The sequence below is a fragment of the Condylura cristata genome, unplaced genomic scaffold (assembly GCF_000260355.1).
Source record: "Condylura cristata isolate star-nosed mole 26May11 unplaced genomic scaffold, ConCri1.0 scaffold00021, whole genome shotgun sequence".
NCBI classification, from domain to species: domain Eukaryota; kingdom Metazoa; phylum Chordata; class Mammalia; order Eulipotyphla; family Talpidae; genus Condylura; species Condylura cristata.
Genome location: NW_004567122.1, coordinates 34,618,177 through 34,639,556, shown reverse-complemented (window position 1 = coordinate 34,639,556; position 21,380 = coordinate 34,618,177). Strand labels below are relative to the sequence as shown.

Here is a 21,380-nt window from a genome sequence, read left to right as displayed (position 1 = left end):
AATGGAATTAAGTAGAAAGTCCAGAAATTAACCCACAGAACAACTAATCTTTGATAAAGGAGCAAAGAATATGCATAGAAAAAAGTTTGTCAATAAATACCACTGGGAAAACTGGACTGCTACATGCAAAAGAATGAATCTAGACTCACACCATGCACGACACCAACTCAAAATGGATTAAAGAATTAGACATAAGACCTGAAACCATAAAATACATAGAAGAAAATATAGGCAAAACACTACATGACATACATATCAGTAACATCTTTAAAGACATATCACCTAAAGCAAATAAAATGAAAAGATAAACAGTTGGGATTACATCACATTAAAGAGCCTCTGTGCAGCAAAAGAAACATTAGCCAAAACAAAGAGACACCCCCTCTGACTGGGAGAAAATTTTTGCACATAATACTAACAGCAAGGGACTGATCACAAAGATCTACAGAGAGCTAATGAAACTCAACAAAAACAAAGTAGACAACCCAGTCAAAAAATGGGCAGAAGAGCTAAAAAGACATTTTTCCAAAAAAGAAATGCAAATGGCCAACAGGCATATGAAAAAATTTCAATATCACTTGTAATCAGGGAAATGCAAATAAAAACCACAATGAGACATCACTTCACACCAGTGAGAATGGCACAAATTAAAAAAACTAGCAACAACAAATGTTGGCGAGGGTGTAGATAAATAGGAACTCTCCTACACTGCTGGTGGGAATGCAAACCGGTCAACCACTAGAGAGAGCTGTGTGGAGGCCCCTCATCCTACTAAAAATGGAGCTTCCATATGATCCAGCAATTTCACTCCTAGGAATATGTTTATTGCAGCACAATTTACAATAGGTAAGCTATGGAAGCAACCCACATGCCCCAGAATAGATGACTGGATCAAGCAGATGTGTTATATTTATACAGTGGAATATTACTCAGCAATCAACAAGAATAAAGTCATGCCCTTCACAGCAACATGGATGGAGCTGGAAGGGATTATGCTCAGCCAGATAAACCAGAAAGAAAAAGAAAAATATCACACAGTCTCACTTATAGGAGGACTGTTGAGAGAACAAAAAGGAATTAGAAAAAAAAAACTATAATAAAGTAAGAATCAGAATCATTAGGTATAGATATAGATACTATAGATCAGAGACATTCTGTAGGGGAGCAGAAGGGAGAAGTACCAGGATTGGGGTGGGAATTTCATGAGGAAACCATACATTGTACGAAAGTGAAAGTTGATGTAATGAATATGTTAAATATTCGATAAAAATTTGTTTGAAAAATTTATTATGGGTGTACTCTAAATTGCTTCTTCTCAACCCCATCTTTTTAGATCTTAGATTCACATAATTGAACTTAATAGAATTGTTACTGACTGGCTTTGGCTCTGACTCACTTTTTTTTTTTTTTTTTTTTTTTAGTGAGCTGGTGAGTGATGTGTTGGCTGAACTCCACCACTAATTTTTTTTTTTTAATATTTATTGATTTATACATACAAATTCCTGTGAGACAGGAGTGATCTGCTGAATCATGTGGGCAACCTCCCTGGCCAGGGATTGAACTTGTGCTGTAGTGGCTGTAGAGAGGGGATGCCCACTCTGGCTCACTTTTTATTTATTTATTAACAATGTACTAAGTGTCCATGAATCTACTACCCAGCTCAGCAACTAGAATATTGCCAGTTGCTTTCACATTTCTGTGAGTTTCTCTCACATAGGAACTTCCTGCCCCATCTTCCTGCCACAGTCATAAATGCATTATATAGATTCTAAAAATCTTTATGACAGCTAGGCAGTAGGAAAGATAGAAAATTTGTTAGAAAACAGTGTTAGAGGACTCACACAATGGTTTATAGTGCAATTGAAGACACCAAAGCACAAAAATACGGATTTAGAATTGGAAAGAATTGGTTTGTGAAGTATGAACATTGAAAAAAGCTATTTATAGAATGAACCAACTTTGGGGGGTAGGGAGGATAACTGAGCCATAGCCCTGTTTCTCCTCTTTCTAGAAAACCCTGCCTCCACCCTGAGCCTGCTCCGGCTCTATCCCTGGCCCTGCTCTGGCCTGATCCTGGGCCAGATGTTGGAGCAGGGTTCTCGCCCTTCCTAGTGCTATGCTCAGCCTGTTGAACCACAGGATTTCTTAAATGAGTTAATAATTAAATTAATAACTTAGATCTTAGTAAACATGTTGTATGTATATTTCTAAATGTTCATATATATTCATGGAGCTCAGAAAACCTCCTGCTGCTTTTTATTGGGACAGAGAGGACATCTTCTATTTAAGCTCACTTTATATTCAGGTATATGAAATACATTCCATTTCTGAGCTTTTCCTTTTATTTAAATGGGAATGTTTTATTCTCAAATGTTGAATATCTGAACTTTAAATGGAAGTCTTATGCTAATTTTTATTTTTCTTAAAGTAGTGGGTAGATGCCAAATTTCATTATAGAAAATGACAAAGTGAGTCTAAAAATAACAATACTATAGAGCATCTGAGTTTTAAATTATTTACAAATTTCATGTAATGTTTGTTTGAAAATAATAAAATTCCACAGACCATTTCATGTTAAGCAGAGAACCTAGTTTTGCTCTTTGGTAAGAGGAGATGGTGATTAATTTCAGTCATATTAAGTGATACTAATGATTTCCATTTTTTCTCCTCTATTTAGCTAGAACACATAGAAGTCAAGTTTGCCTCTGAAGCAGACGATAAAGTGAAGGAAGATTGTTGCCCTGGAAAACCACTTAATGTTTTTAGAACTGAAGTAAGTTGAAAGAATCTCACTGAGTCATTGCATTTTAGAACTGGAAGAGACCTCTAGAGGTCACTGCATCTAAACCATTTTAAAGATGGAAGGAAGAGAGGCCCAAGAAGCTAAGCGATTGGTTTGGTCCAGGCCAGGTAGTTGATTAGCATTAGGGCTATATTTGAGGTCCCTAATTCCCTGGTTGATGTAATACCACTTTTCCTTACTCTACTGTGTTGGGTACTATCAGGTGTTATTTGTGAGATTCAAAAATGAGAATGTAATTTTCAAAACCTGATTTGTATTAAAAACACATAAGAATTGAACTGTAAGATTTTTATTATTTATTTGTTTAAAGATGTGTTTATTTATGCGAACAAGAACTATGCCAGAAGTATGGGAGTGGAGTGGGGGTGAGAGGATTCACCAGAGACAGAGTAGGGAGCAGAATAAGCAGATTGAAATACACTGCAGAGGAGAGAAGCAGGTGGGGCAGGAGAGGTCTGCCACACTATGTGAGACATCGCCCTGGTTGGAATCAAACTTGTGCTGAAGTGGCTGTGGACAGCTTCATAGTGCTCTGCTTTTCTTATGCCACCAGGGGAAGGCCCAGGATGTGGAAGCTTTTTTTTTTTTTTAAAGATTTATTTATTTATTTGTACAGAACTGGGTACAGGCCAGAGGTGCAGGGGCGGTGAGAGGATTCACCAGAGATAGAATGGGGAGCAGAACAGGCAGATTGATGAAGTACACTGCTGAGGGGAGCAGCGAGCGGGTCAGGAGAGGTCTGCCACGCCATGTGGGTCACCTCCGGGGCTGGGGATTGAACTGGTGAAGTGGCTGCTTGTAGCATCATAGTGCTGTGCTTTAAAGTATTGCGCCACCAGGGAGGGCTGGATGCGGAAGCTTTTTAAAAGTGCGGTCATTTGGGCCATGTGCATAGGTACATGAAATTAGTGTTCCCTATGCAAATATGTTTATTCAAACCACTTCTGAGCATTCCATTAAGCTATGTTGGCCTCTTTACAAGACTAAGTTGACATTTTTCTACTTAAAATAATAAGTAGAGTTCCTTCTTGGTGGTGCAGTGGGTTAAAGCATAGCTCTATGAAGCTATCCACAGCCAACGCAGCATGAGTTTAATCCCTGGCCAGGGTACTAATCCACATGGCGTGGCAGACCTCTCCTGACCCGACCGCTGCTCCCCCCAGCATTGTATTTTCGTCAGTCTGCCTGTTCTGCTCCCCACTGTCTCTGGTGAATCCTCTCACCGCCCCACACCTTTGGTCTGTACCCCAGTTCTTGTATGCATAAATAGATAAATCTTTTAAAAAAATATTAAATAATAAGTAGAGGCTTATGTAATGTGGGAGGTAGTATGGTATAGAACTGAGTTTAATCTTGACTCTGTCTCTTACTAGCTGTGCCACCTTGGACTACTTTGTTAATCTTTCTGACTCTTAATTTCTCACCTGTGAATAGGGATTACGATGAATTGTCCTTTAGAGTACAGGGATAATGATGATAAAGTGTTTAGTCCACTGTCTGGTGCACAGTAGAAATACAGTGACTGGTAGTAACAGAGAGAAAATACAATTATTATTATTATCCATCATGAATTTGACATAATGCAGTGAAGTTATTTTTACATAAGCCTTTAGTTGTAAGCATAAGCTTTGTGGAATAGCTTGTGGAATATCAGAATCAAATCTTTTATTGGGCATTAAAAAAGTGTCGTAGAGATTTCCCTTCCCTTGTTAGTTTTCATGTTTAACTTCTGGTAACAATCATTTTCTCCTTATTTTCCTAGCCTGGTGTGTCAGTTTCTCTAGTGAATCCCCAGCCATCCAATGGCCATTTTTCAACCAAAATTGAAATCAGGCAAGGTGATAACCGCGATTCTGTAATCAGGCGTTTAATGAAAATGGACCGAGGAATCAAAGGTAAATGGGTTCCCCTGAAATGAACATTTGGCAATAACTTGTGGATTTGATGAGTTCTAAGCAGAGGGAGGGTAAGAGCGAAAATAACTTAGAGACAGCTGTGTAATTTTGTGGAAGAGTTTTGGACCCAGAATCAGGAAATCTTCATTCTCTTTAGAACAGTGTGACCAAGTAGCTTAGTGACGTGTTATCTCACTTAAGCTCAGATCTGATCTTTCTTTTAGTAAAATCATGTTGGATTTGGTATTATTTTCAAGGCCCCATCTAGCTTTAAAATGGTAACAGTTTCTCTTAGAGGTATTCAGAATTAAGGAGCACATACCCTTAATATTCCAAATTATTCTGTTGAACTGGATCTGTCCCTGGAGAAGGCAGAGAAACAGTGAAAGTTATTGAGTGTCTACCATGTATGAACCCCTTAATTCTTTCATAACCCTATAACAAAGAGGGTATTATTATTTACCTTTTTCATATAGTGTAATGGAGGTTAGAGAGACTAAGCGACTTGTTTATTCAGCTAGTAATTCCTGGAACAGGAATTCAGATTCGGATTTATTTGACTTCGAAACTCATTTTCTTCTAAACAATGTGTTTCAAGTAAGATTTGCAAGCTTAAATCTTATCAAGATCTCTTGTGATTACATTTCATAGAATAGTTTATAGTGTTATTTTAATCATTCACCCAGGTCTTAGGCTGAGCAGAGTGTTGAGGGAGCTAGTGTGTATTATTTTTTTCCAAATTATGGATATATTAATGTTTTAATTTTAATTCCCTGTTTTACTTTATCTCTCACTTTTTTTGATAGTAATCAGGAGTTAATTGGGCCACATTTTAGTAGCATAAAGATTTTCTGAAAAGATTAACAAATCCCAGACAGTGATCTAATTTGCAGAACTTAATATTACAAGTAAATTGTAACCCTTTGGAATTCATTCTTCCATGTGATTTTTGTTCTGTTGAAGTCATTTGTCCACATTTTGTGGACATTTCTTGAGAGAGTGCCATGTAAAGTGTGTGTAGAGATAAGTATGTATGTGGAGACTCCTGTGTCTGTCCTGAGGAGCTTGGCGAGTCCACAGAGTAGTGCTCTTTAGGGGGCTGCATCCAGGACAGAGCAGGGCCTGAGTCGCCTGCGTGCAGGTTGGTAATCTAAGAGAGACAGCTGAGGGCAGCAAAAGAGGAATAGATAGCATTTACAGCACAGAAAAAAATAGGTTTACTTTTAGCTGTTGGTAATGAGGGGTGGATTTATGAAGAGAATACAGGTTGCTTTTGGCCTGGAAATTGTATCTGTGAGGGTGAGGGGAGGGATGTCGTAGCAGGAGGGAAGCACTGATACTTTCTTCCTGCATACGAGCAGTATATGTTAGGGCTAAGAATTTTATTGTGTGTCTAGATACTTTTAAAATTGTGCTCAAATATATGTGACATGAACTTGGCCAATTTATTCACTTTTAAGCATACACTTCACTGGGATTAAGTGCAGCCACACTTGTGCATCCGTCAGACCGCTCATCTCTAGAACTTTTTCATCATCCCAAATGGAAACCCGGTGCCTCAGAAACAGTAGCCCCTCGTCTTACCTCACTCTGGTCCCTGGTAACCACTGGCGACCTTTATGCATTTGCCTTTCATAGGTGCCTTGTACAAAGGGCACCATACAATATTTGTTCTTGACTTATTTCACTTAACAAAATGTCTCCAAGAGTCATCCATGTCATCACAGACATTTATCATGTTTCCTTAGAAAACCACACTATCCAGCAACAGTGTCAGCCTTAAAATTTGTAGACTACAAAAAACAAAACTTTCAAAGTATGAGTATCTAGGAGGTCATTTTGTGGTCTTTTGTTTTGTTTGGCTGTTTCATATTGCATATTTTCAGGCTTAGGGAGATTTTGTTACAGGAAGAACTCAGTCTTGAAGAACAATATGGTAGCATTTAAAGGAAGTGGATATTTGTGTGAACGGGATGGCATTTTTATGAGGTTGTGACACATGAGATAATATATTCCTCTATTGAAATGTGTTATATGTTTGACCTGCCTCCCTTTTAAATTTACTCAGATACAGCACTGACTACTTCCTTTAAATTATATTAAACATGTTTTCTATCTCTTTTCTCACTGAATCTCTGGTATTCTTACATCCTTTGTTATATTGGCTGTGAATAATATTATCCTACAGTGCTTTAAGTTTGATGTTAGTAGTTGCTGTGGGTTTTAGAAAATAGATAGAAATTTTGGGGGGGTGGTTTGGAACTTTGAAATTTTGATATTCCTCAAAGTATCTTTGAAAGAGCTGTAACCTTGAGATTTCCAAAAGCGCTCAGGAAGCTTTGTTATCTAAGTGGGTGGAATATTTGAGACGAGAAAGGAGTGAACTTCAGGAATACATTTCTCAGCTTGTCTCTGAAATAGCTGGCAAGTCTTCGAATTAGTGACAGTTATATTGGGTAATTATGATACAGGTCCAGGAGGAACTGGACTAAAACCGTCATTTCACTTCACAAAGGCCACTGGCATCTAGTTGATGGTAATGACTTTAAATCACTCCCCACCCATGCCACACATGAACTAGTAACTTGGAGGTGAAAGGCTCCATTTCACACTGTTAGTTCTTAGGGACGATCACTCTCTCCTTTTCTCTCAGCACCTGAAATCTTGCATAGGTGCAGACTTAAATTTCAACATTTGCCATGATGAGAAAAGATAGTCCACCCCCTATGAAAGCTGCCAGAATTTACTGGCAGCAATGAACAACATGGTGACACGTCAAAGCAAATGTGTTTTGTCACTTAGAAGCCTGGTTGAATGCTAAGGCTTCTTTGAAATAGCTTGATGTAGAGTTGCTTGGAATGATGAGGGATGTGTGTGAGAGAAAGGCAGAGAGAGAAGCAGATCTATGGGAAAAGGCCTTGGGCATAAAATCTTGTGGCGAGACTTCACTGCCTCCACAGCAGAATATTTGGTATCGCCTGTGTGCTTGTTGAATTGCAGTCATTAAAATGAATTGTATCTTCTCCCTAAATAAGTGCTTTTCTGTCATAAAGGCTGTGTCCGCTCCTTTCCCTTTTTCATTCTCAGGGCTGCGCTCTTGTCTGGGAATAGGTTGTATAGTCTCTGCAGAGACTCTCCAAAGACTCTCAGGCAGGGTTTGCCTTGATGATAGTTGGAGGTAATTACTCCGTAAGCCCCAAGATCCCTGCTCTGAACTTGCAGTCCTTGGCTCTTTGTTCCCACAGAGAACAGAGTGCCTGGATAACTTGTACTCCTGGCGTCGCCGCTGGCGGCATTAATGTCTCCTTTTATCTCTTATCCCTCTCATGTAAGCTTCAGGCTCCAGAGGCAACATGAGAGAATGTAGCTCACAGACCACCCAGTGATCTACGTTAGCAAGAGGTGGGAGTGATCAGAAAACATCTTCTGTTTCTGCAGGTCAGGTTAAGTATAACCAGCCATGCTACACTAAGCATGAGCTAGAAAGCCAGAATCAGCATTTGCAGTCATTTATGGTGTTTTCTACCATTTAAAATGAAATCATTCGATGTTGGGCAGTCTCAGAATTGCTGATATAAATAGACTTCTTTTGGGCTCACTTGTTGGCAGGATGGGTGGGTCATAAATTTGTTCAAGGGACAAGTGTTTTCTTTGCCAGGAGCCATTTTACCAACTTTCACAAGAGCACATCAGGACAGCCTGAAGCAGGTGAGGTTTGGAGCTCATCCAGAAGCTCCAAATTCTAAAAGCTTTGCCCTTTCCCCCTGTGCTCCCCTCCCCTTCCTATCTCTCCTCACCTTGTTAATGCAAAACAAGAAACTGGTAATGCTCTTTCTCTTAAAGTAATTCTCCAAAAGCATCTTACGAGAAAAAAGCCCACAAAAGACAAAACTGTAACTAATGAATGCAGTCTTATTGTATCCCAGGAAGCAAGACAAGAAGGAAATAAATTTTAGGTTTTTGATATCCTGAAAGATGGTTAATTGAAGCATATAAAAAGTGATTTGAGAGACCATATTGGATAATACTAAACAATGTAGTCAGTCGTTCTTCTTGGTTTAAAACTTCAGGAGAGGTATCACACGGGTTCTCTCACAATTTGACAGGGGATGAAGATTTGCTGTAGGAAGCTGTGCTTTCTCATTTATTAGTGATTTGGTGAAAATATAACAACCAATGCTTACAATATGAATCACTCAAACTTGGCCATGGTTTGAGCCAGTGATTCAACACTATCTGGTAATCTCTTTTGCTGTAGATCTCTCCAAAGTGAAACTGATGAGATTTGATGATCCACTGTTGGGACCGCGGCGAGTTCCTGTCCTGGGGAAAGAGCACGCTGAGAAGACCCCCATTACTGAGCATGCTGTTTTCCATGTGGACCTCATGAGCAAGAAAATTCATCTCACTGAAAATGGGCTGCGGGCAGACATTGGTGATACAATTATTTATCTCGTTCATTGAACTCATGCCAGTTGAAGACCAGTCCTGGTTTCTAGGGACACTGCTACTCATTTTGCTGATTGGCTGTGTGGACTGTAGCATGGACCTAGCTAGATTTCATTTCCTGCCATCAAATTCTACATATAATTATAATTATCTTAAGTCATCCTGGATTTCTAGAACTAATAAATTTTTTTTTCCATTCTTGGGGTCTCAAAGAGAACTAATTTATACCATATTTTTAAACCAAATTCATTGCTGTGTCCCTGAAGCTCCTCATCTTTCAGAAAGTGTCAGCAAGCTTCTTTTCTGAGGTGTACTTTATACCATTAACGAAGAATAAGTAGTATTTATGACTTTTATATTATTTTCATTATGGAATGAGCTGTATTCTTTAGAGATAACAACCCTTTAGACAACTAGTTCTGCTTTATAAAGAAAAGAACTCTTATGATTATTTAAAAGAACAATTGAGAATATTTTGACTTGATTGGGATCACTAAGTATTATGTAAAAAATGCAGGTCTTGTATTTAGTCACTAATATTTTTTTTCAAGGCTGTAATCCATAATTTAGAAGCAGTTTATTTCTTGTACAAAATTTGGCCACTTTAAAAGAGGATCTTTTCTGTCCAGTTTGTTTTTAGTTCAGTTGTGTCTTAAACGCATATCCACATTGCAGATACATACTTTTATACTTGCTGGAATGTCTTTTGTCATTGTCAGTGCCATCTGACTTCACCTGACAAAAAAACACTGATTTCCTGAGTACAGAAACATTTTCATTTCTTGAAAGGATTGATACAGGGAAGACCAATTCTGATCACCCAAGTGAACCTGAATTCTAACTTTCAGGTCATGTAAAGAGATTTTATTGAACTCCTTTATTTGGTCTCTATACTTTGAGATTATTAGACCTAGTTGAGCACTTAATCATAGGTACATTAAAACAAATCATAGAATGTTAGAAATAAAACCTCCCATAGAGATCATGAAGCATATTTATATGCTAGGGGTGGAGAAATTACATGCTCTGAAGTCAGACGCCAGGTCACATTCCCATTTCTTGTATTTGTTACTTTAGTTACCTTGGCCTATTCTTCGGCCTCATTGTCTTCACTTAGCAAATGGAATTAGTAGGATACTGCTTTCTGGACTTATTTGAAATGTTTAGATGAAATCATCTGGAAAAAACATATATAGCATAGCGTTTGGCAAGTAGTGAACCTTTAGTAAATGTTAACTGATGTTGATTAATAACAATAATAATGTCAATAATAATATAGCAGGGTACAATGACTTAAGCTTACTGTAGGTTGTAATCTTGTATTAGTTCTTCTGGGGTAGCTATTTTGTTGTTTGTACTCCTTTAGATTATTTTGTGGTTCCTACCATTTGCATAGTGTTAGTTAATACCAAAAATAAGTGATTCTTTCTGGTGTTGAGGAACAAATCTAATTATGGTTACTTTAGGCAAATTAAACTAATGTGCTTGATAAAAAAAAACAAAACAGGACCCTCCCTGGTGGTGCAGTGGGTTAAAGCATCGCACTAAGAAGCTAAAACCACATCAGCATGAGTTTGATCCCCCTCCTGGGAGGGACCCACATGGCGAGGCAAACTCTCCTGACCCGCCCGCTGCTCCCCTCAGCAGTGTATTTCATCGATCTGCCTGTTCTGCTCCCCACTCTGTCTCTGGTGAATCCTTTCATAGTCCCTGCACCTCTGGCCTGTACCCAAGTTCTGTATGCATAAATAAATAAATCTAAAAAAAAAAAAAACCAAACAAACAAACCAAAAATAAGAACAAAACAAACAAAGGAGAAAGAAAATTATTTTGATGTTGTGAGTGATTTTGCCTACTTCATTAAATGAACTCCCTTGGGTTAAAGGTACATAAATTTTGTATAAGGTAGCCTCTGATAAGCTTAAGGCCATCATTTCATCTGTGCTTACCTGAAGAACAGCAGTTCAGTGAAATGTTGAAGGAAGTACATTGGGCTCGTTGTATTGACAGGAGATTGGTTGGTACTTTCCTGAAGGATTTTATTGTTTTTGAATTGTGAAATAATATGCATACACATAAAAAGTGAACAAGAATGTACCCCATAGGGCCCGCCCTGGTGGCCGAACGGATTAAAGTGCAGCATTATGAAGCTAGCCGCAGTCTCTTCAGTGCAGGTTCGATGCCTGGCCAGAGAGGTGACTCACACGGCGCGGCAGACCGCCCCGCTCTCCCCACTTCTCCCTTCAGCAGTGTATTTCGTGGATCAACAATGCAAAAACCTATGTTCACATGTAGACACATAGGCGAACATTTACATGAGCACAATTTTTTCTCTGCCTGCAAGGAAGGGAGACAGAGAGGGACCAGAATGAGGGAGGAATGTGAGGGACTGTGGTGATAATGGGTGGGCGAAATAGGGGAGGGGGAAGTAAACATTGTTTTAAAATGAACAATAATATAAATAGATATGTAAATAAAATTATAAAAATATTTTTTTAAAAAAAAGTGAAACTGATTCCTTGTAGAAAAAATTAACTATAATTCCAGAACAGGAAAATATAAGGTGAATTGGAAACTTCTTGTGCTATTAAGCAATGAAATGTTCCAAGACTGATGGGAAGATATCAAAAGAGCTTTGGTACCAGTTTGAACAGGTTCCCACTAGGTACTTTAGGAGAATCTGAGCAGTCAAAGCATAAATGATGGCAATAGATTATAGCATATATGAAAAAAAGGATTCTTTAATACAAATACCAGTGAAATTAACAGCAGAGAAATGATCAGGGTTCACCAGAGACAGAGTGGGGAGCAAAACAGGCAGATTGATGGCCCTGCCTGGTGGCGCAGCGGGTTAAAGCACAGCACTGAGAAGCTAAAGCCGCTTCCGCATGAGTTCGATTCCCGCCTGCCCCGGAGGTGACCACATGGTGTGGCAGACCTCTTCTGACCCGCCCGCCGCTCCCCTCAGCAGTGTACTTCGTTCTGCTCTGGCCTGTACCCCAGTTCTGTATGAATAAATAAATAAATCTTTTTTTTTAATTACAAAAGTTTATTTTTACATCATTTTGTACATTTTTTTTTCCATCTCAAAAATAAATATTTTTTTTTAAAAAAGACAAAGTACACTGCTGAGGGGAGCAGCGGGTGGATCAGAAGAGGTCTGCTATGCCATGTGGATCAGCTCCCTTGCTGGGGATTGAACTTGTGCTGCAGTGGCTTCAGAGAGCTTCATAATGTGGTGCTTTAATCTGTTGCACCACCAAGGAGAGCCCCTCTGTTATATATTTTTAAGTCACTCGGAAATTTAAAAAAGCACCTTCACAACTTCCCATTGTAAAGATACATTTTGAGTATTTCTGTAATCTTTGGAGTTAAGACGTATTACTTCTTTTGCAATTAGAAATCTGTAGAGTGTTACTTTGGTGTCTTGGAAATGACCAGCTCCTGATCTTTCTGCCTAGTGGTTTTATTATCTCTTGAATATCTTGACAGTAGAAAATGGTAATTTTTAAAAATGTAATCATTATTTCTCATAAATAGCTGCCATTCTGAAAAGAATATTCCTTTTTTCTTTTGTTTTAGTTGAAATAAGAAAAGGCTTATGGATTGGTCACTTCATACAGTAAATGTTTGATTAATTTGGTGCAAATGAAACTATTTTACCCCCCAGTGAAACTTTAAACCATGTAATCTTCAAATTCAAGCAGCCTTTATATGTGCAATAGTTGATCACTCTTACAGAGGGCCTTACTGTAAATCTTTTTTGTAACATGAGTGGTCACTTAATTTATGCTATTATCACCTTGAATTTCATATATGGAATATTATTCAACAAATTATTGAATGGCTCTTATGTTTCAGACACTGTTAGATCCTGCAATAGAGCAGTAAGCAAAGAAACATGCACATAGCCCCTGTAGCTTAGAAGGCACTGAGCTTTGTCTAGAACCCTGGGGGTGAGGGCAGTCATGAAGCTACGTCTGAAGAATCTTGATCTGGAAGGCTTTGCTACCAGTTGTGCTTTAGTAAGTTCTTTCAAGTTCAAAACCCTAAACAATCATTTTCCGTGGGTCTGGTGAGAGGAATATGTGGCGAAGTTGGTAGTTCCTTCCTGTTGTTTTTCTGATTAACAAATGTGGTTACAGATTCCTTCCTTTACTGTGCATTTTTTTTCCTAACTTTTTCCTCCTCTAAGGATGACGTGTTCCCTGCACACCCTATTCTCCCCCCCAGTTTTGTGGGGTCCACATTTACATTGGGTTTGTCCTACAGTCACAGGAGGCTTGTAAGACTGTAAAGATTCAGAGTGCAGGAATGCAACCACCAGCCAGCCCTCCTTATTCACTAGCTTCCTGGTGAGCTGAGTAGGAAAGAGCAGCACCGCCTCCCCGGTCTGCTCAATGAAGTCTGTGGAGGTGCGGGGATCTTTTTTTAATAATATAATAGTTAATTTTTACATCATTTTGTGCCTTTTTCCAGTTGTAATCCCCATGGGCTTCCCATCACCAAATCACCTGTGTGTCATCACCATAGTCCAATGCACTCTTTTTTGACCCCCCCCCAACTTTTGATCCCACTCCCCACTCCACCCCCGGTAAATGGTCTCTGGTATATAGTTGTTCATTATTATTATTATTTTCCTCCCTGGTCCTTTATACTCCTGCTATGAATGAAACCATCTGGTATTTTTCTTTTTCTTTCTGGCTTATTTCACTAAGCATGATCCTTTCCAGCTCCATCCATGTTGCTGCAAAAGGTGCAGGATTTTTAGGGGTTCTAGAAAGCTTTGGAGGCCTGAGATGCCAACTTTCAAACACCTTCTCATCTGACATGGATGCAAGTATGAGGTCTACACTGAAAGACTTTTCTGTCCCTGCTTTCATGGTAGTTCTGGGATGCTTCTCTTCTTGATGAATTGAGCAGCTGTCCTGGGAGCTATGGCTCCTGCTGTTTCTCAGTACAGAAAGCTGTGCCCTTTGAGTTCCCTGAAGGATTTGGTTAGTTGACAGCTACATCAGGGTTTAATAGAGTTATCTCTCAAAGCAAAGGGATTTCCTCCCCAGTGACAAAGTTGCCGTTTTTGATGTCTACTAAATCTTTAGCCATTTCTCTCTTCAGATTAGCAAGACAGACATGCCTGTAGTTAGGTGTGTATGTGTCCTTAAAGAAATAAGGTGTCTGTCAGCTAACGCTGCTTATGACCTCGGGTTCCAGAATATCAAGGCAGCATTCTTTAGGTGTTTCATTGGGGTTGAATCTCAAAGTTTAGAATCAGTTTATTGTCAAAAAGGGAGGTCAGTCCAAGTGACAAGAAAATACCTCTGCTATGAATTGGTTTGGAAATTACTTCTCTGACTTTCCTGGGGATGTTTCTTCACTCAATGCGCACTCCCCTCTGCTGCGTTCACTTATGCCATCTGAAGATGAACCTTCTACTTCCAACTTGAGGTAGGGAGTAGGACAATTTTCCCCTAAACCCACGTTCGTCTTTGGTTGGAATCGCAAATCAGTCTCTGTATAAGGAGCCGGTAAAAGAAAGTGGGTTTGGGAAGAAAGTAGCTACTAGCATTTTCTTGTTGACTTGAAAAAGGGGCCACTGATGAATTGCTTGGGGCCTTGTTTGGCTAGCGAAAAGAGAAAGGCTGCCATGGATGAAAGGGTGTCTGTTCTTACAATGTTGAATCCTGACCAAGTGAAGCATTATTTCTAGTGGCTGCCAGTAATTTTCACCCTTTTGAAATCAAAACTCAAGGGTGTTGGCTTCAGTTAAGAGCTAGAAATAATCAAGGAGGCCTGAGTGGAAGTCAGAATGTAGTGCAAGTTTCATTAAGGAAGTGAAACAGTGTGAGACCCCCAGGCTGAAATGCCAGGCACGTGGGAACATGCAGTGGGGGTCCTTCACTCCGAGAAGGATGGGGTGAGGTTAAAACAGGAGTGGGTGAACATGTATCCCTTTTAATTAAACTGCTCCTGGCTTGAGCAGGTAACTAGAATGATTGGAGTCATCCTCAATGGCTCTAGTTGAAGCCTGCCTCTGCTCTGCCTTTTGGGGTGAACACCCCTCTAGGTCTGCCCATTCAGATTTTAAAAAAAAATTATGCATATAGAACTGGGGTACAGGCCAGAGGTGTAGGGGCTGACGAAGTACACCGCTGAGGGGAGCAGCGGGCAGGTCAGGAGTGGTCTGCCGCTCCATGTGGTCACCTCCGGGGTAGGGATCAAACTCGTGCTAAAGTGGCTTTAGCGTCTTAGTGCTGTGCTGTAAGTTCTCTGTCCCGGAAAACTTTAGTCCTGGGTGAACTGGAGTGACTGGTAATCCTGACTGAATTTTAAGGTGCTTCGGTGGCACGTATGACACCAGAAACTGATCCAGAGCTCCTGTAAGGGGAGCCCTGAGGAGCAACCTTTGAGCCAGTGGGTGGTGCCCCTTGCCCGCTTGCTGCTAGTAGCTGGAGCTTTCCACATTCCACCCCGTGAGTCTGATGGAAAAATAGGATGGAGGTGGGTCCCTGGCGGTCACACCACTGGTGAGGAGGCGTGTCTGTGCAGAAACTGCTGGCTCACCATGTGTGGCTAGAGCTTGAAGCTTGGCCTCTGCTCAGAGGTCACTATCTGGGGTAGGACAGATGATATCTAGCCTGTTACAAGTTTATAAATTCCTTCTCCCTTTTCTTGTTCCCTGTGTACATAAATCCTGTTTTTTTTTCTCCCCATCTGTCTGCTTTTGAGTCTGGCCTGCAGTTCTAAGTGCAAGGGTTCAGACCCACCAACTCTGTCTTCCCCTGGGTTTGCTCTGTTTTACTTTCTCTGTTACTTGTTTCTCAGGAAAGTGGACAAAATGCTCTAGGTTATGTGAAAGGTTCTGTAGTTACAGTAATAGCTGTAGTTCCAGCGAGTGCACGCCCGCTCTTGTGCCGAGTACATGGTGCTGTTCAGTTCTCACAGCACCTGCAGACTTAGGTTATTTAAACTGGAAGAGGGGGGCAGAGCTGAGGGCTGTGACAAGTGATGTTTCAGGATTAAACAACTAGAATGTAGCCGAGCCACAGTTGAACTTTAGTGAGACTGAATCGAAAACACTTTCCACTAAAGGGAGAATTTGCTGAATTTGATGGCAAAGGGACAGCTGCTCTGATTTAGCAAGGTTCTGTGGCCATCAGCTTCCCACTAATTCCAAATGCATTCCTATTCATAATGGTAGTTAAAGTTGTGTGTGGGTAATACACAGAGGTCTAGGCTGTATGGGGAGCTACAATATCTACTTTAGTCTGATAGCTGAAGTAGAATTATAAAGCAAGCTGCTTAGCTTTTTTTTTTTTTTTTTTTTACTTAGTTTTTAAAGGAACTACTAAGCTCCTGGCTTGTAGAAGGTGCACAGTGATAGATTACTATATTTGTCATTTTACTTAAAATGTTTTTTTTAAAGTGATTGATTTATGTACACAGGAACTGGGGTACAGGCCAGAGGTACAGGGGGTGAGAGGATTCTTCAGAGGCAGAGTGGGGAGCAGAACAGTCAGATCTACTGAAAAACACTGCTGAGGGGAGCAGTGGGTGAGACAGGAGAAGTCTGCTGCACCATGTGGGTAGCTCATGGTTGGGGACTGAACTCAGGCTGCAGTGTCTGGTAGTTTGATAGTCAGAGCTTGATAGCCCTGAGACTTACCCTTGTGCCACCAGGGAGGTCATATTTGTTATTTTAATTAGGGCCCATAGTTATGAACATGAATTGAAACATTACAACCAATGCATGTCAAAAATTGAAATATAAAAATCACCAAAGATTCAGAATTTTAGGATTTTAGGTGTATCTATATTATACCTTACTGGCTTCAAAGTATAGGTGTGCATGTAAGAAACATTTTTTCCCCCCACCAAGCAGAACTATCTTTTTTTTTTTTTTTTTCATTTGACAAAGATAGAGTAGAGGGCTAAATGAGTTGAGTTTGTGGAGGGATGCTGGAAGCTTTAGGCTGCTTTGCTTTTATTTCATCAGTTCCCACCTGAGAGTAGTTAGTGCCTTCACAAGGGAGTGAAGTGCAGATCGAAGTTACATAGTTGATAGCTGGGCTGGAAGAGGACTCAAATATAATAAAAGAGACATGAATTCCTTGATCCACCCCACTATGTTTCAAAGTGTAGTGTGCTAGATTCTGGGGACATGGGGAGCAGCAGCATATGCCCTCTACCCCCAAGGAGCTCACATGGACACAGAGGAATAAGATATGTATATATACCGTTTCTTTAGAACCAGTTTGAAGTCTTCATAAGCATCTTAATCTGCTCAGGCTTCCGTAACAAAATACCATAGACTTGGTGGCTTAAAGAGCAAATTTATTTCCTCACAGTCTTGAGAAATCTAAGGTTGGGGTGCCAGAAAGGTTGGGTTCTGGTAAGAACTCTCTTCCTGACTTGGTCCCTTCTTGCCATGAGCTTACATGGCTTTTTCTCTTCCAAGGCTAACAGTCTTTGCACCCGGATCTCGCTATATTGTGGGTTATTCACTTAATAGAACTTCATGTCTAAGGTCAATATCTAGTCCAGATTTCACTGTACCACCTCAATTCAAGTCTTTATTAAGATTGAAAACCTTTAGGGTGTAGCTGCAGGGTCTCTTCAGGACACATCCTCAGGACATAGTAAACTCATACATCCTTCAGTTGGTAAAATAGCCCTGAGAGGTAGTTTTTTTTTTTTTCATCATAGATTGAATAAACTAAAAGCAGAGAAATCCAGTGGCTTGGCTAAGGTCAAGCTTCCAGGAAGGGGCATGCTAGGATTTGAATTGAGTCTCTTGGTGCCAAATTTGAGAACTTAACTCTTAGAAGTACAATTGATTCTGAGGAAGTGGACTGGATATTTTTGAGGATAGCATTTTTCTTTTTTTCAGGTAAGGTTGCTTGGATTTTTCTTGTCTTTTTATTGAGTAAACATAAGTTTACCACTGTTGGTTTCAGGTGTAAAATTGTTTACCTCAGCAGCGATATATATTACACCTTGCCCACCACGAAATGTCCACCACCCCATCCTTCCCCAACCAATCGTCTCCCTCTGTCTTTCCCCTCCCTTCTCCCTCTGGTACCACCATTCTCATCAGAGTTGAGTGGTAGGATTTGGAATAATAATGCCATTCAGGGGCCTTGCTGTTGGTGCAGGGTTTAAGTCGCAGCACTATGAAGTTATCACCAGCCACTGCGGCACAAATTCAATCCCCGGCCAGGCAGCTGACCCACATGGCACAGCAGACCTCTCCTGTCTCACCTGAAATGCACCTCAGCAGTGCATTTCAGTAGATCTGCCTGTGCTGCTTCCCAGTCTCTGGTGAATCCTCTCAACCCCCTTCCCCTCACCTCCGGCCTGTACCCTAGCTCTTGTATGTCTAAATAAATTTAAAAAATTTAAAAATGTCATTCATGGAGACAGAGCAAAAAGTCCGAGGAGCAGATATGATACAAGAGAGGAAAGGCACTTTCATGACAAGAGCTGCTGCTGTCTGCCTCCTCCTCACTGTCTTGGCTTAGCAGTTATCTTTCTGAACCATCTTCTTTGTTTCCAAATTAATCACCATCCTTGATTCTCTAGGACCCACACATCAGCCCAGGCTGTGGTGAAGCAGCCTGTCCGGGGGCCCAGTGGCCGGACCATGATCACGACCATTGTCCAGACGGGTGGGGACTGGAGCACCGGCCTCTTCAGTGTCTGCAGAGATAAGAGGATTTGTATGTTCCTCTTGATTTATGTTCTCCCTTATTTTTTTTCATCCCCAAGACATCAGTGGGTGGAAAAGCTCTATCAACCACAAGGACAGAAATTACATGGCTTCAGGATAACTGGACTAATTTAGTGACTGAGGTATATTCCTTGACAGGAAAAAGCTTGTATTTCAGGGATATGGATGATTTTTATAGAATAAGAGGTGACTTAAAAAGATTTTAAGATGACAAAATCCACTGTTTGTAAAGATGCACGAACTGGGCTCCTCATATGCTGTGCATAAATTGGTACAATCTTTCTGGTAGATGATTTAACTATACATATAAAAATATGTCAAATATGATACAATTTTTGACCCAGCAATTACATTTTCAAGCGTTTAGTCTAAGGAAATAAATCACGAGCAAAGATTTAACAGCGACATTGAATTTCACACCTTGGATCTTAAAGCACCTCCCTGGAACAACCTGTGTGTTCAGCAGGGCACCCATAGCACGGGCTGTGCAGCCACAAAATACTGTGTCGTAGAATAACATTTAATGGGGTAAAAAGATGTCGTGGATACATTTTTTAAAAAAAGATTTATTTATGCATACAGAATTGGGTATAGGTCAGAGATGCAGGCAGTAAGAGGCTTCACCAGAGACAGAGTGGGAAGCAGAACAGGCAAATTGACTGAAATACACTGCTGAGGGGAGCAGCAGGAGGGTCAGGAGAGGTCTGCTGTGCCATGTGGGTCAGCTCCTTGGCCGAGGATTGAACTCATGCTGCAATGGCTGTGATAGCTGCATAGTACTATGTTTTAATCTGTTGCTCCACCAGGGAGGGCCCGGATACATTTTTTTTTTTAAGATTTTATGCATTTGTACATGCAAGAACTGGGGTCTAGGTCCAAGGTGCAGTGGTGAGAGGATTCGCCAGAGATGGAGTGGGGAGCAGAACAGGCAGATTGACTGAAATGCACTGCTGAGAGGAGCAGTGGGTGAGACAGGAGAGGGCTATTGTACCATGTGGGGGATCAAACTCAGGCAGCAGTGGCTGGTGATAGCTTGATATCACTGAGACTCTTAACAAGTCTCCCTGCAGCACCAGGGAAACCCTTAGAAACACTTTTTAAAAATACAGATGAAGATTGTAAAACTATGTACGTGAGATACCACTTCTGGTAGAAAATGCTTACACAAATATATGGAAGGTTACAAATGAAAATGTTTAGAGCAGCTGTCTGAAGATGATAGGCTATTGAGTAAGTATTCGTTTTACTAATCTCTTTCTAGTATTTCTGTGAGGAAAGCATAGTACTCTTAAAGACATTAGGAACAATCACAAAAAGAAGACTTCATTGTTGAAATCTTGAAACACTGGTTCAGCTCTAAAGTGGTCCAACCACTGTCCTCTAGCTACAGGATTTTCCACTGCTTTGAATTTCAAAGCCATCAATTCTACTTTTACTTCAGAATATTCTGACCCACTTGTGGTGCCACGTGTCAGTATCTCCTTCAGGGCCTAGGATGCAAACACATAATGTCCCCTTTGATAATGGGGGAGGGTCATGTCAAGTTCAAAATCTAACAGACCCTGTTTTTGAAGAATAGGGCTCCCTATCTTTCACAACTTCTGGGAAGACATGAACTTGTTAAAAACCTCAGTCTGGATCAGCTGAAGATCTGTGAGTTTTAGGTGATCCACAGCTTTATTCAACAAAGAGTCTTGCTGAGGCAAAAAAAGCCCTTAACATTTTATGGTGCTGTGGTCATCCCGGGTGGAGCCTTCATGGTTTCTTTGGGTTTCACAGGAAAGACTGCCTAGCACCAAATCCTCTCTGCCACCACTGTCCTTAGCCCTTGTGACTCCGAGCTCAGCTGCTTTCTCCTGTCTCTGCCTGCCGTGTGGCCTTCTGACCAGACAGCCATGGCGGCTGCTCCCTCAGTCTCGGGGCTCTCCCTGCATCAGTTCCAGAGCCTCTGACTTTGGTTGTCACCTAGTACTGAATAACCTTGAGGGGATGTGGAGCCCTAACCCACATTTTCCTTTAGCTTGTAGTTGGACCTGGTGCATCAACAGTGCATTTCCAAGCATGACAAAGCCTGGAATATAATTGTGGTTAGAGGAACTGTTTGTATCAGATAGCAATCCTGCCTGGAATCTTAACTCTGGCTCTTGAGTAAATTTTCTGGGTCTTTATTTTTCTAGCTCTGAAATAAGGATAAAGACCCAGTTCAAGGGTTGCAGTAAGGACTAAAGCAAAGCATTGCACAGACCTTACTCTTAATACCAACCTGGAACAGCGATCTGGGTTAAGTATTCAGTCCCCCTTTAGACTTCATTTAACCTAGAACCATATTTGGAAAGAGGGTCATTGCAATATAGTTAAAAAGAGGTTTTCTTGGGAGAGGTACATCCTAATCTACTGGCTGGTGTCTTTGTAAGATGAGGGATACAAATCTGCAGAGCTGAAGCCATGTGAAGATGAAGGCAGAGGTTGGGACAATGTACCTCCAAGCCCCTCTGCAGCATGC

The 21,380-nt window shown here is 40.6% G+C and overlaps 2 protein-coding genes across 2 annotated transcripts in view; both read left to right on the top strand.

Moving 5' to 3' along the window:
* LARS (leucyl-tRNA synthetase) overlaps positions 1–9,346 on the top strand; it is a 55,399-nt gene extending 46,053 nt beyond the window's left edge. Inside the window, exons 30-32 of the mRNA XM_004686845.2 lie at positions 2,678–2,773; positions 4,566–4,698; positions 8,957–9,346. Coding sequence (XP_004686902.1) covers positions 2,678–2,773; positions 4,566–4,698; positions 8,957–9,162 — 435 coding nt within the window. The 3' untranslated portion in view covers positions 9,163–9,346. The remainder of the gene's footprint in view (positions 1–2,677; positions 2,774–4,565; positions 4,699–8,956) is intronic.
* Positions 9,347–14,473: 5,127 nt separating this feature from the next.
* Positions 14,474–21,380, top strand: part of PLAC8L1 (PLAC8-like 1) — a 13,888-nt gene continuing 6,981 nt past the window's right edge. The window contains exons 1-2 of the mRNA XM_004686844.2: positions 14,474–14,595; positions 18,730–18,866. Of these exons, the coding sequence (XP_004686901.1) occupies positions 14,474–14,595; positions 18,730–18,866 (259 nt within the window). The remainder of the gene's footprint in view (positions 14,596–18,729; positions 18,867–21,380) is intronic.